Source organism: Schistocerca serialis, chromosome 2 (assembly GCF_023864345.2).
Source record: "Schistocerca serialis cubense isolate TAMUIC-IGC-003099 chromosome 2, iqSchSeri2.2, whole genome shotgun sequence".
In the NCBI taxonomy this organism is placed as follows: Eukaryota; Metazoa; Arthropoda; class Insecta; order Orthoptera; family Acrididae; genus Schistocerca; species Schistocerca serialis.
In genome coordinates this window covers 357,055,450-357,069,655 of record NC_064639.1, presented here as the reverse complement: position 1 = coordinate 357,069,655, position 14,206 = coordinate 357,055,450, and the positions used below count along the sequence as shown (strand labels likewise).

General features: G+C 42.2%; 1 protein-coding gene across 1 annotated transcript in view; it reads right to left on the bottom strand.

Moving 5' to 3' along the window:
* The window catches only part of LOC126455984 (uncharacterized), a gene marked incomplete at its 3' end in the record, with an annotated part of 1,226,620 nt that overhangs the window by 494,131 nt on the left and 718,283 nt on the right, over positions 1-14,206 (bottom strand). The window contains exon 34 of the mRNA XM_050091741.1: positions 13,842-13,904. Within this exon, the coding sequence (XP_049947698.1) occupies positions 13,842-13,904 (63 nt within the window). The remainder of the gene's footprint in view (positions 1-13,841; positions 13,905-14,206) is intronic.

Genomic DNA, 14,206 nt, shown 5'->3' with positions numbered 1-14,206 from the left:
AGATTCCCACAAGAGGTCGATGGGGCTTGATGTGCAGCTGCAATGAAAGAATGGAACCGATTCATTTCGATGCCCAGATGCTGCTAGTGTCACTGAAAACCCTTTAATAGTATTGGTATGGCCACTGAATTACATCTCTCGGACAATTATTCTGTACAGTTCCTCTGAATAGGTAAGCATTACGCCCACCGTCAGTCACAATAAAATAAAAGTAGTGTTAATGTAGTTCTTAATGACGGAATGCCTTCAGACAACATACTGTTTAAATGTACTTCATTTCTGTACTACATGTATTGTAGGTAGGAAAACATTATTGCAACTACTGTTCTGCTAACTTACATTCTCCATAGACGAGTAAGATTTCTACATGCTCTTCGCTGATGTGCACTGCATTCATACAAATCTTCAGCTGAAGACAATTGATTGACTGGCCGGTATGTATTTTCCTTGAGTTGCTACTTATTTACTGTCAACTCCAGCAAGTGGACCAGTTACATTACACCCGTATTCCTGTACTGCGTGATACTACAAGACCGTCAATGACCATTTTGCGTTACGTTCTTAACAAAGTCATGTTTAAGTGAATGGTGCACTGAACAGGTGTTGAGGAGAAGAGGTGCATTATCGAATAAAAAACGTAGAGGTCTCTAAAGAGTTCTTTTTGTGGGGCAGCCGCAGCTGTCCATTCCTTAAAACTAAGAAACCTCACAACAGTTGCTCAATCAACACTCTTTTATTGAGTACACGACCGGTGACGGAACACTTAAAGTTCCATCGTCTGGCGTAAACTATAATAGTGAACATATTGTGCAACAAGAAAATGGGAGGGGCTACTCAAGCTTTAAAAAATGTCAGATAAGAACTTTACAGTTAAAATTTCTAAAACAAAATAAAAAAGAGTGTAGTACGTTATTTACAGATATAATTACTTAAGCACCTGTCATCCTTGCCCAATATTGTGAAGGAGCAAAACGTTCCGCGTCAAAAGAGTGAGAAAAATCCCAAAAAACCAACATCACGACGGGACACAAAACTTACCAGAATGATAAAAATGTGAGATACAAACAAATGCACTGACCGCTATCAAAAATTTTTTTAGTTCATTACGACATTATTCAGGCAAGTTTAGGTGTGTATGTGTAACGTAATATTTTTCCTCGATTTAACATGTACAGTTTCTCTTCCCTCCTAGTGTTGTCTCCGTTCTTCTATTGCTTCCCTCTATTCCGGTCTAAACAGTTTACCAATCACATATATGGTTCATACCGCGCCTGCGCTAAGGGTCGTGTGCGCCCTCACACTCAAGGCTAGCAAGTACAGGGTGTACATAAAGCCCGGGAACATATTCAAATATTTATTGCACAAGAACTACACATTGTACAGATGTCATATATATTGCATTTTGAAGAGAAACTCTATAAGTTTTTTTTTCTTTTTACAAACATTTGATATGCGAACCATGAGTGAACCGGCAGACGTCAATACTGCAATCGAATTCTTGGCATACCCGTCCAAGCATGGCACCGTCGTCTGTGGCAGTCGCCTCCTGTATTCTCTGCCGGAGCTCTGCTACATCACGTGCTAGAGGCGGTATATACACCAGATCTTTAATGTGTCCCCACAGAAAAAAGTCACACGGAGCGAGATCTTGTGATGGGGGAGGCCATTTAATGAAAGAGCTGTCCAGTTCTGTAGCACAGCCGATTCATCGATGAAGCAGCTCCGTGTTCAGGTATCCACGAACTTCACGATGAAAATGGTGTGGAGCCCCATCCTGCTGAAAGATGAACGAATGCATTTGAGGCAATCAGCCACTGGTGCAACATGTCGAAGTAGGAATATCCAGTGACAGTGTTCTCCGCGAAGAAGAACGGCCCACACAGTTTTCGACGTGACAAGGCACGAAAAACATTTACTTTTGGGGAATCACGCTCAAATTCATTGCATTTGTGTGGGCGCTTTGTACCCCAGATTCGACAATCATGCCTGTTCACCTCCCAATAAAGTGAAAAGTGGCTCCGTCGTCAAACATTTAGCGATCAACAATGTCATCCCCATCCTCATTCAATTGTTGCAAGTGCGAACAAAACTCAAAACGCTTGTCTTTGTCGTCGTCATTGAGCTTCTGCACTAGCACCAATTTGGATGGTTTCATAGACAGCTTCTGTCACTGGGCCTTAAACACTGTCATTGGAGTCATTTCGAGTTCACGGGATGCACGATGCAACGATTTCTTTGGGCTCCTTATGAATGTCTCTCGTCCGCGCTCCACATTCACTTCACTCACACTGGGACGTCCGTTTCTCTTTGTCGGACACAAAAAACCCGTCGTAACTGATTCGTTGTGCCAGTGGTAAATGGCCTTCCTTGTTGGTGGCTTCTTACTGTACTGGGTTCTAAACATCCGTTGACCGGCCCAATAAACCTGGGTTCGTTGTGGGGCGGCAGTGGGTGAGTGGACTGCTGTAGCCTGCTGTGGGGCTGTGGATCACTGCGAGCTACGGCGGGGACGAAGCCTCTCCGTCGTTTCTAGGTCCCCAGATACAATACTTGAGGTCTGCGTTCATAGTGTCAGTGAACTGAAAGAGATAGCGCTTTTTCTTTTTCAAACTTCGCAATTTCTAACCTGTAGCCCCTGGTGTGCTTCGATTCACAAATGCAAACAGGTTGAACGTATCGTCAAAGAAGTAAAGTAACTCTATTTAATTATTAACATCGCTATTGTGCGTAATTATATTTAGACTGGAAAGATGACAATCTTAAACTGAGGTACATTTACAAGAGTTGCGCTATTCTTAAGCGTGATTGGCATTATCAAATTGTAAATCGTAACTTAGTGACTCTAGTTCATAATAATTCTTCATTTCCTTAAGGTTATTTCTTCTGATTTGGAGGCAGACAATGATCAAACAGAGCATTATGACTATCTAACTGATAGCCGATATGCTCACTTTTGTCACGGATAACAAAGACGGCTCGTCGTGGCGTGGAAGTAATGAGGCCTTGGTACGTCAAATGGTTCAAATGGCTCTGAGCGCTATGAGACTTAACATCTGAGGTCATCAGTCCCCTAGAACTTAGAACTACTTAAACCTAACTAATCTAAGGACATCACACACATCCATGCCCGAGGCAGGATTCGAACCTGCGACCGTAGAGGTTGCGCGGTTCCAGACTGAAGCGCCTAGAATCGCTCGGCCACCGCGGCCGGCTTGGTACGTCACTGGAGGGAGTTGGCACCACATCTACACACACAAGTCACCTAATTCCGATACATTCCGGGGAAGGGGGCGATGAGCTCTGACCCCACGTTCAGTCACATCCCATTGTGTTCCATTGGGTGCAGATCTGGAATCTGGAGAGTTGGCGGAAGGGGGGGGGGGGGGGAGGACACACATTTGATTTCTTCAATATGTTCCTCGAACCACTCCATCACTCTTGTTGAAAAACGTCACTGCTGTCAGGAAACGTGATCTTCATGAGGGGGTGTACGTTGTATGCAACAAGTGTACGACATTCCTTGGTCATCATGGTGCCTTGCACTTTAATTACTCTACGTTATGTAGTAAAAATGATTCAAAATTATTGTTTACTTATTATTTTTATGTGTGAATAACTGGGAATGAATGAGAAAGTGTATGCAGGACGTACGAATATTACTCTCATTTTCATGTAAAACCTTATAAAATTGAACCGTGGGAAAATTGTGTTGCTACCATGATGCTGATGACATATGTCGATGTGTGCTTGCTTTTGTAAGAGAGCAGCCAGAATAAGAGTCTGAAGCGGAATAAGTTTCTGTATTAATTTAAAGAACATTTTGCATTTTGTTCTATTTTATTAAACAATATATTAGAAATTGAAATTGTAATGACGTAAATGACTATCTGATTAGTGGTTGGAGAAGGCAAATTTAGCCGCGAGAATGATCTGGAGGGATCATTCTGATAGGTCATTCAGATCAATAGCTAATCAGCGTTAAGCGGTTCCTGCGCGCAGATAATTAGATAGGCAGAGAGGAGAGGAGCATAGAGCGGTCGCCTGCTAACCTAGGTGTCTCCGTGAAAATAGTATATAACGTAAGGAACTCAGAAGTTCAGTGTCGTGACTAAAACAGCTTAAGTTACGAACATTTTGATGAAAGTGTTATATTTCCGAATAAATTAGTTGAAGTTTTATGAGCGTGTGAAATTTTCGGTCACAGTGACAATTCCACGTGGCATATTCCGTGTTCTTTGGCAAGTATTTCTAACATAGAAGACTACTGAAACGACCGAGTGTTCAACTAGCTAATAGTGCTGGGTCAATGACTGTTAGATCGCAAACTTTAATCGGGTCGGACTTGTAGGAATTCTGGCTGCTTTTACGCATGAAATATGTTGTTATAAACAGTGAATTACGAATGATAGAGCATTTGCATTATTAAATTCGGATTTGATAGCTATTTCATGTGCTTCCTTCTGAATAAGAAGGGCGTTAATAGAATTTTCAAATGGTTACTGCAATTAAACTGCATTCTCCTACCGCCTGAAATCTGTGAAAGTGAAACTACAGGAACTGATTTGCAAGCTGAGTTACACGGCCTCTGTGTGGTAGGTATTAGCTAGTGGTTTCATTAACGCTGCTTTACACTGCATAGCGTGTATCTAGTACTGCAGACTGAAGGGACGTCGTCAGCCGATGTGGCCGAGCGGTTCTAGGCGCTTCAGCCCTGAACCGAGCTGCTGCTACAGTCGCAGGTTCGAAAGCTGCCTCGGGCATGGATGTGTGTGATGTTCTTAGGTTAGTTAGGTTTAAGTAGTTCTAAGGCTAGGGATGACCTCAGATGTTAAGTCCCATAGTACTTGGGGCCATTTGAACCATTTTGAATGGACGTCAGAAGGAAGAAATAAATGGTTATTCATTGGACAAATATATTATACTAGATCTGACATGTGATTACATTTTCATGCAGTTTGGGTGCATAGATTTCGAGAAATCAGTACCCAGAACAACCACCTCTGGCCGTAATAACGGCCTTGATACGCCTGGGCATTGAGACAAACAGAGCTTGGATGGCGTGTACAGGTACAGCTGCCCATGCAGCTTCAACACGATACCACAGTTCATCAAGAGTAGTGTTTGCCGTATTGTGACGAGCCAGTTGCTCGGCCACCATTAACAAGACGTTTTCAATTGGTGAGAGATCGGAGAATGTGCTGGCCACCATTAACAAGACGTTTTAAATTGGTAAGAGATCGGAGAATGTGCTGGCCAGGGCAGCACTCGAACATTTTCTGTATCCAGAAAGGCCCTTACAGGACCTGCAAGATACGGTCGTGCATTATCCTGCTGAAATGTAGGGTTTCGCAGGGATCGAATGAAGGGTAGAGCCACGGGTCGTAACACATCTGAAATGTAACGTCCACTGTTCAAAGTGCCGTCAATGCGAACAAGAGGTGACCGAGACGTGTAACAAATGGCTCCCCATACCACCGCGATGTCGCCAAACACAGATGCGGCCATGATGATGCTGTAAACAGGACCTGGATTCATCCGAAAAAATGACGTTTTGCCATTCGTTCACCCAAGTTCGTTGAGTACACCATCGCAGGCGCTCCTATCTGTGAGGCAGCGTCAAGGGTAACCGCAGCCGTGGTCTCCGAGCTGATAGTCCATGCTGCTGCAAATGTCGTCGAGCTGTTCGTGCAGGTGGTTGTTGTCTTGCAAACATCCCCATGTGATGACTCAGGGATCGAGACGTGGCTGCACGATCCGTTACAGCCATGCGGATAAGATGCCTGTCATTTCGACTGCTAGTGATACGAGGGCGTTGGGATCCAGCACGGCGTTCCGTATTACCCTCCTGAACCCACCGATTCCATACTCTGCTATCAGTCATTGGATCTCGACCAACGCGAGCAGGAATGTTGCGATACGATTAACCGCAATATCGATAGGCTACAATCCGACCCTTATCAAAGTCGGAAACGTGATGGTACGCATTTCTCCTCCTTACACGAGGCATCACAACAACGTTTCACCAGGCAACGCCGGTCAACTGCTGTTTATGTATGAGAAATCGGATGGAAACTTTCCTCATGTCAGCACGTTATAGGTGTCGCCACCGGCGCCAACCTTGTGTGAAGGCTCTGAAAAGCTAATCATTTGCATATCGCAGCATCTTCTTCCTGTCCATTAAATTTCGCGTCTGTAGCACGTCATCTTCGTGGTGTAGCGATTTTAATGGCCAGTAGTGTATTGGATAGTGGTTTCATCAACGCTGTTTTACACTGCCTAACGTGTATCTACTAATGCAGAGTGAAGGGACGTCGGAAGGAAGAAATATAGAGGTAGGTGAACTGATCGATGAAAGTGACTGGGAGAGAGAGTAAGAAGACGAAAGAACGACCGACCGACCCCGCCCCGCAGCACCGTGTTGCAAAGTACTGTATGAAGATGGCTTCAGGGACAAAATAACGATCAATCATTGAAGAAGATATCACCGGTAAAGACGATCTTAGAAGACAACCAGTGAATACCTGACAATGGAATTGGGCCGGAGAGTCTATGATTTCTACACAAACATAAGGGAAAGATTAGAAAAAATACAAGCTCGCCCAGACCGCAGAATGATACATTTCCTAACCGGACATTGTCCATATCCTACACACTTACATCGGATGAACATCCGTCCAAGTTCAGAATGCGCTTCTGGGGAAATTGGCTCCCCCGAACATGTAATAGTACACTGCGTTGTGCATACACAGGCCAGACGACGAAATATAACACGCGACAACATAGACAACTCCTTCATTAACACCAATGGTCATACCTAGACTATTACAAGAAGAATACGCAGGAGAGTCGCCGCACTCATTCCAGACATAACAATAACACTAAATTACAGCTGTGATAACAGAGAATCATAGGCGCGCGTAGTGGCCGCGCTGTTAGAGGCGCCGTGTCACTGACTACGCGGCCCCTTCCCGCTGGAGGTTCGAGTCCTCCCTCGGGCATGGGTGTGTGTGTTGTTCTTAGCATAAGTCAGTTTAGGTTACTTTAAGTAGTGTGTAAGTCTAGGGGCCGATGATCTAAGCAGTTTGCTCCCTTAAAAATTCACACACATTTGAACATTTGAAAAGATCATACAGTGAATCAGAAGATGAAGCAGATACACACTAATCCAAGGTAACACACAAAACAATGTAGCTTCAAAACTACACAGATACATAGGATAATATTAGAGATAGAAAGACATACAAACACAGCTACGTAGAAACTTATAAACAAAGGACAAATGCATATTCAATGACCTCATTCCAAGCTCTGCCTTCCTGACACGTCTTATAAGGAAATCACAGAAACCATTATACTAAATATTGTCCTTGAACTGTATGTAACAATAGTCTGTGAACAATGATCGGCTATTGTTACCTAAGGTTATCTCTTCAAAAAGTAATTAATGTAGGACACTAACTCTTAATATATAATGATATTATATATAAAACTTGTAATGTGAAACAGAAAGAAGAAGGCTCTATGCAGTTCCGAGACTTTTCCTTCGGATTACTGACTGTGATGGGCGGCCATTGTTTCCTTTTGTTTCTACCTTTTTTCTTAGCGACCTCCTTTTTCTAACCAATTTGCAGTTTCTATATTGTTATACTTTCTCTTCGCTGTAAATAATATGTGCCAGTATAATGGAAAATATCGTATTATAATATGATGAAATATGCACGATCTGTTTTAAAATACTATCTAACAGATATTTAAACATACAATAAATGAAAATGAAAACAAAATGAGAAATTTCGAGCTGGTGAATTAGGCAGCTGCAGTGAGCGGAGCCAGTGGCAAACACCTGGTACGCGCGAAGTTTAAAGCTATGCCTTCTGATGATCATAACTGCGTAGTATGAGAATTACGGTCCAACTTCTCGCGCCGAATCGTTTTCTGGTGCTGATATCACGTTAGTGCGTTTTTTCTCCTTAAAATACGACCTCAAGTTGGTGCTTGATGCTGTTTCCTTATCAGTCGTTTACCACCGATAGAAGGAGGGTCGCCATCCAACGGCAAGTCCTGGCAGTCATGTGGGACATGGATGCCACGAGCAGAACTGTTATTTCGAACGAGTGGGCATTGCTATACAGTCACCCTATACGCCTCAGGAGAGCGTCCGTCAGATTTGGTCGATGACAGTCCTTGAACTTAATCTGCTATTTATGACAACAGAATTCACATGCAAAGTGGAATTACAGAATTGCAGGCACTGGTGCCCGTTGGACTCGCTTGGTGAGCACAGTAGCAAGTAGACTATATGAACATTTGGAAGTATTCCCTGGGTTGCAGGTATCATCATATAATGAATATTAGGTTTGAGGTAATTTCGTTTCATTTTAAAGCCTTACCGGTCGCTAACATACATATGTTGCTAAAGGTTTCTGTCTGTTTGCTCTTGTATGGAGGATTTGTGTTCGGTTTTATAATTTGTCAGTATTCTTGCTGCCTTTGTGTGCTTAACTTTTGTAGTCAGGATTAATTTAACAGCTTGTTGTTTTTGTGGATGCTTTGTCGGCATTGTAGTTCAAATTTCATTAATATATTCTTTCATGCAACCAGCCTGATCCATTTCCATTTTACTTAAAGAGTTTCAGTTCCATTTTCTTGATTTGGCAAGCTTATGTTTAACGATTGCTCACTCCATCTTCTCATTTGCTGGATTTATAGGTCTCAATTGATGCACTGGCTACTAGTGTATACTTTTTCTTGGAACATGTATTAACTGAGCCCTTCATGGTATGCTCTAGTAAAGTATTGATTTCATACTGTGCCATTTGAAACTGATTTGACGGGAGATTCACGCTATCTAGTGCTTCCAAACGTCAACTGAAACGTTCTCAATTTTTCAGTTATTGTATAATCACTTGTTTTCTTATATTTAGTGAGAACTGGTAAAATTTTTTTAAATATGATCTGAAATTTTCTCAATTTTCAATTGCTAAATTATTTTGCTGTTTTTCTTACATTTAACTGCAATTTTTAAGGTTCGTGTGTTTAAAAGGCAGAAAAGGAAATAAAATTTTTTATTTAATAAAGTCTTTTCTGGATTGTGTGTTACGGTTTTGTAGGCTAGTGCCTTACCGCTCGCTAGCTCCTCGCTTACTACAGTATTTCATTATGGACAAAAGATTATTTGTACTGCTAAAGAAACATTGGACACTGACTTTAATAAGAAACACTGAACCAGTTACTATAAATTTATTTGTAATGCAAACGTTTCGGTCACGTCCTTTTCCAACTAGGCTCAAATGTAATACATTGCACATGATTGGGGAGGGTAGTAGGTGCCTAGTGGGGCATATGTACTCCGTTGATAAAGCGGAGATAAGCTAGCCCCCCCCCCCCTCTCCCCCCCCCCCCCCCCCCCCCCTTATTTTGTTGCAGCGGGCTCCGCTACTGTGACAGGGGGCTTTCAATGTCTACCGCGACTTCGGGCGAACAAAAAATTGAGTACATACCTTTATTTTTTCGAGGTTATAATGAAAACATTTTGGCTATTCCCTCGTATATTACAGTTTGCTGGAAGATTTCACCACATTCCTCTGGAGGCGTGCATTTCCTTCACACGCCATTGCTCGATCCACACGCAGGGGCAACAGTGGCCGCTATTCATTCCGACGCAAAATCTGGAAACTGATTCACCGGAAGCGAACTGCGCCGTGGGAGGGTCCGCTTGTAAGGAACAACTTGGCCGAGCATGCGGGGAGCCGTACCGTGAACTCTGAGTCACAGTGTTTCCTGTCCTGCGCGCAGTCAACACTGCTCACTCTTGTCTTCTTAATGAAGCTGCGTCATAGCAGAAACGCCAGTGTCGAAACGTTAACACACCCCAAAGCAATCTTTTAGAGCTGCTGAATTTTTGTTCGGTGTCTGCCGGTGTTCCCACGTATTCGTGTTTTGCAGAATGTATTATGAACATGGCAAGACAGATACCAGATTTTTGAATCTCCGGAAAGACATTTCTTTGATGTCGCGCTGGATATACAAGCAAAAGCTTCTTAGAGTGTATCTCTGATTAGGTGTAACTCCCGGATGGCACCGGACCGGACAAGCAAGCAACTTTACTGTCCAGATTGAGAGCTAAATCAAATACGGTCGTGAACAGCACTTGCCGTTTACTTGATATAAATACTCCAAATCGTAAATCTTCGGAACACAGCTGGGTCACAAACAAAACACTTGCATTCATGACGCAAATTTGCACGGACAATTGGTATGAATCAATTCTAGCCAATTCCGTCACTCTTATCGAAGACTACGTCAACCAAGCCACCGTCTCAACACTCTGCTCTGAGGTCTCTCCCTTTACCGAACAAGTTCACGCTAAGTAGACCGAAACATTAGCCGAGAAAATGGAAAAGAGGCCGAGCAGAAACCCACGGGCGCGCCTGGAAAGACGTTTAGGATTCTATCAGTCTTCCGCATTGCAGTACCAATTAATTAAGAAGGATCAATTACTACCGACCGCAGAATTACACAACGAAAACACCACCTCCATCCCAAGAGGCATACGGCTTCTACAACCCACGAAAGCCACAGGCGATCCTCGATTCCCCGGGCTCCCAAACGCTCCGATCAGAATGGTTTAGGATCAGAATGCAGGCCATTTCCTGTTCCCTTTAACAGTGCTTCTGTGCAAAATTTCTCTCTGGTAGGATTTCTAGGAGTTGATCTGCCATGGATGTTGGAAACACTGGCCGTGAATGGGAAATTTCTCGCCCTGTGAGTCAGCCATGTAGGCTCCGGGCGCAACCCATTTAGGAGGATTATTCAGCTCCAAGCTGAAGAAATTCTCCTTCCCTCAGAAGCTGACCTGTCACATACAACAGCTAAAGGGAGAGCACATAGACACGGCCAGAGGATGGGATAAAAGCCTTTCAATCGCCAAGACTGCACAAATTCTTCTTTATTTTTGACAACCGATATCGACAAATATGAACAACTGTGATCTTATGGTCTGAACTATAATGCATCATGATTTGTGACATAATATTTGAGAAAAAAATTTGACATTAAAAAAATCGAAATGGAAAATGTACATTTACATATCTTCAAAAAAGTTTTGTTACAAAACCTGTTCATTCTGAGTTAGAGCCTCATGCCATGTTGTCATCGTAGCGGCGAAAATACAGTACGCATTATATACCTAAAAGTTTGTCAGAAATAAAACATTTACAGTTGAAAAGCACCTTGAGCACCTGGCAACGTTCGCATTTATAGCGCTCACGGATGATTGTTAGTTCTTCAAAGTCATAATACACAGTAAAATGCACATTTGCTCTTCTGCTAGCCTTTGCGTGATATGTTCGATAGACTGAGGATCCACTTTAGACGAGGTATATGATGCAACTCAAAATGTGCATTTTACGGTATATTCTGATTTTTAAGAATCAACAATCATCCGTGAGCGCTACGTATGCGAACATGGCCAGGTGCAAGATGTGCTTCTTAACTGCAAAACGCTTAATTTCTGACAAATCTTTGTATAATGTGCTATATTTTTTCCACCATAATGACAACGTGGCATGAGGTTCCAACTCAAAGGGAACAAGTATTTGAACAAAAATTCTTTGAATGTATGCTAATGTATGTTTGCGTTTCCATTTTTTGTAATGTCAAAAAAATGGTTCAAATGGCTCTGAGCACTATGGAACTTAACTGCTGAGGTCATCAGTCCCCTAGAACTTAGAACTACTTAAACATAACTAACCTAAGGACATCACACACATCCATGCCCGAGGCAGGATTCGAACCTGTGACCGTAGCGGTCGCGCGGATCCAGACTGTAGCGCCTATAACCGCTCGGCCACCCCGGCCGGCTGTAATGTCAAACAAAAATTTTTCTCAAATATTACTTGACGGATCATGATAGGAGATATATTCAGTTTAAATACATTATGTTACAGACCAGAAGATACCATATATGTCGAAATCGGTTGTCAGAAATTAAATCTAATTCATGTGATCTTGGCTACTGAAAGTTTTTTCATCGAGTGAAAAGTAAATCGCCCGTTCTAATTTCTCGAGATGAGAAAATTCTGTCAGATAATGAGACGTTGCAGAATATTCACAATTCTTTTTCGTTGTCAATGTTCACTATGAAATCGTAAAAATGTACGTCAATCTCAACAATGTTTGTTAGTTTAACTCAGCTTCCTTAGGAAAACTGGCTACGCTGAGGCACGAAGTCTCTATTTTTTCGTGAGAGGTGCTATAATGTTCCGCATGAGACCCAAGAAAAATACTTCAGCATCGTACGTGAAATTATAAAAAACATACAATGAAATAAATATATGTAATAATTGTGATGATACGTAAATTCGTTTCCGCTTCATCTATAAAATAATCCATGTTGTCAAATCAAAGTAAAGTTTTATGGCCAGATACTCTTACTAATAGGCCAAGCTTCTAGAAGCACCTTTTCTCGATCTGTTGTTGTATCGTAAGCCTGTTAAGTTTCGTTGTGCTGATAATGCACTTAAATGATTGTAATATCTAATTCTATACTTCGTAATACTTGTCATGTTTGAGTCTCATGTAAATAAAGATAATTTTTGTGTACTTCTGCATCTTTTCATAGGCCGTAAAGAAAATATTGGGGACGGATTGTTTGGCGGTATAACAATCGGACACATTAAGTGCACTTTTGTTATTTGTTCATCACCAGAAACAGAACCACCCTGAGATTGACTTACCGGTCATTTCTTCCAGCTTTCACGTACATTTTTGTACTAAAAAGTTGGGTAGGTGAACAACGATGTCGTCAGTCGCTCCATTGACTTGATGTCTCCGGCTCCAAGAGATAATTTAGAAATTAAACGCTGATTATAAATGTCAGGAATTTCATCAGTTTTTTATTTTTAAATCTAAAGATATAGGTTAGTTTCGTCTCATTGGGGGTATCACTTTCTTGTTATTGTAGTTACAAAGCAAGTTTTAGGAGTTATATCCTCCCCTTACCGTGACTTACTGAGAAAACTTTTATTTAAAACATCTCAGACTTTAAATAACAGGGAGAGAGAGAGAGAGAGAGAGAGAGAGAGAGAGAGAGAGAGAGACGCTTCATAACGCAAAAGGTTTCATTTGTGGAACTATTGCACCTATAAACTCAGATTTCCAACCTAGGAGGACCTGTGCCACCGTTAACTTTACAGTCGTTATTCTTTCTGTTAATGATCAGTCGCTATAAAACTTCAGTGGTGGTCTGATAAGTATTTATTCGTTTTTACGCAATAATTGGCATTTTATCCTCTTAGTTATGAGCTGATATAGTAGTTAAGTCAGAGTTGAGACGGAAACATTTCTCAAAAGATCCTCTGAGACTGTTTGAGAAGTATATGATTCTTGCTTGCAGATGGTGATTCCATAGTGAAGCCAGAGCTGAGACGGAACATCTCTCAGAGAATGCTGTAAGACGATTAGATAAACATGTGATACGCTGTTGCAAATGAAGATTCCATATGTCCACAGTAGTATGTCACAACACTATTTCGCATCGTGTTCGTTAAGTACTTACCTTCAGAGAAGAAGCAAAACTGCGCACATGTTGTAGCGAAGAATTATTGGTGATGGCATGACGGTTTGCCACCCTATAGTTACTGCAGTGAACATCGGAAAATTACGTTTATCTTTCAGTACTCGCCACTGGACGGAGAATAACAGCACTGCTGTACATACGAGAATACGTGAGGGGACGTATGTTATTTCGGATGCTCTTGAGGTGCAGCGATAAAGCTATGCGGTTTGCGTTTTCGCGGCAGAGGACAAGGGGTGCGCATGCGTAATTGATGCAGTCCTACCTGGCAATATTCTCGGTCGGTCTCCTCCAAGTCATCCGCACTGTCGAGGTCGGGGTCACGGGCCTGCAAAGCGAACATCCTATGTTGAACAGTTATTCTGAATGCGAGTACGTGCAACTGAGGTGACAACAGTCATGGGACAATGAGACGCACATATACAGATATGGCGGCAGTATCGCGTACAAAAGGTAAAAAAGGGCAGTACATTGGCGGAGTTGTCATTTGTATTCAAGTGATTCATGTGAAAAGATGTCTGAGGTCATTATGGTCGCACGGCGGAAATTAATAGGCTCTGAGCACGGAATGGTAGTTTGAATTAGACACATGCATTATTCCATTTCAGAAATCGTTTGTGAATTCAATAA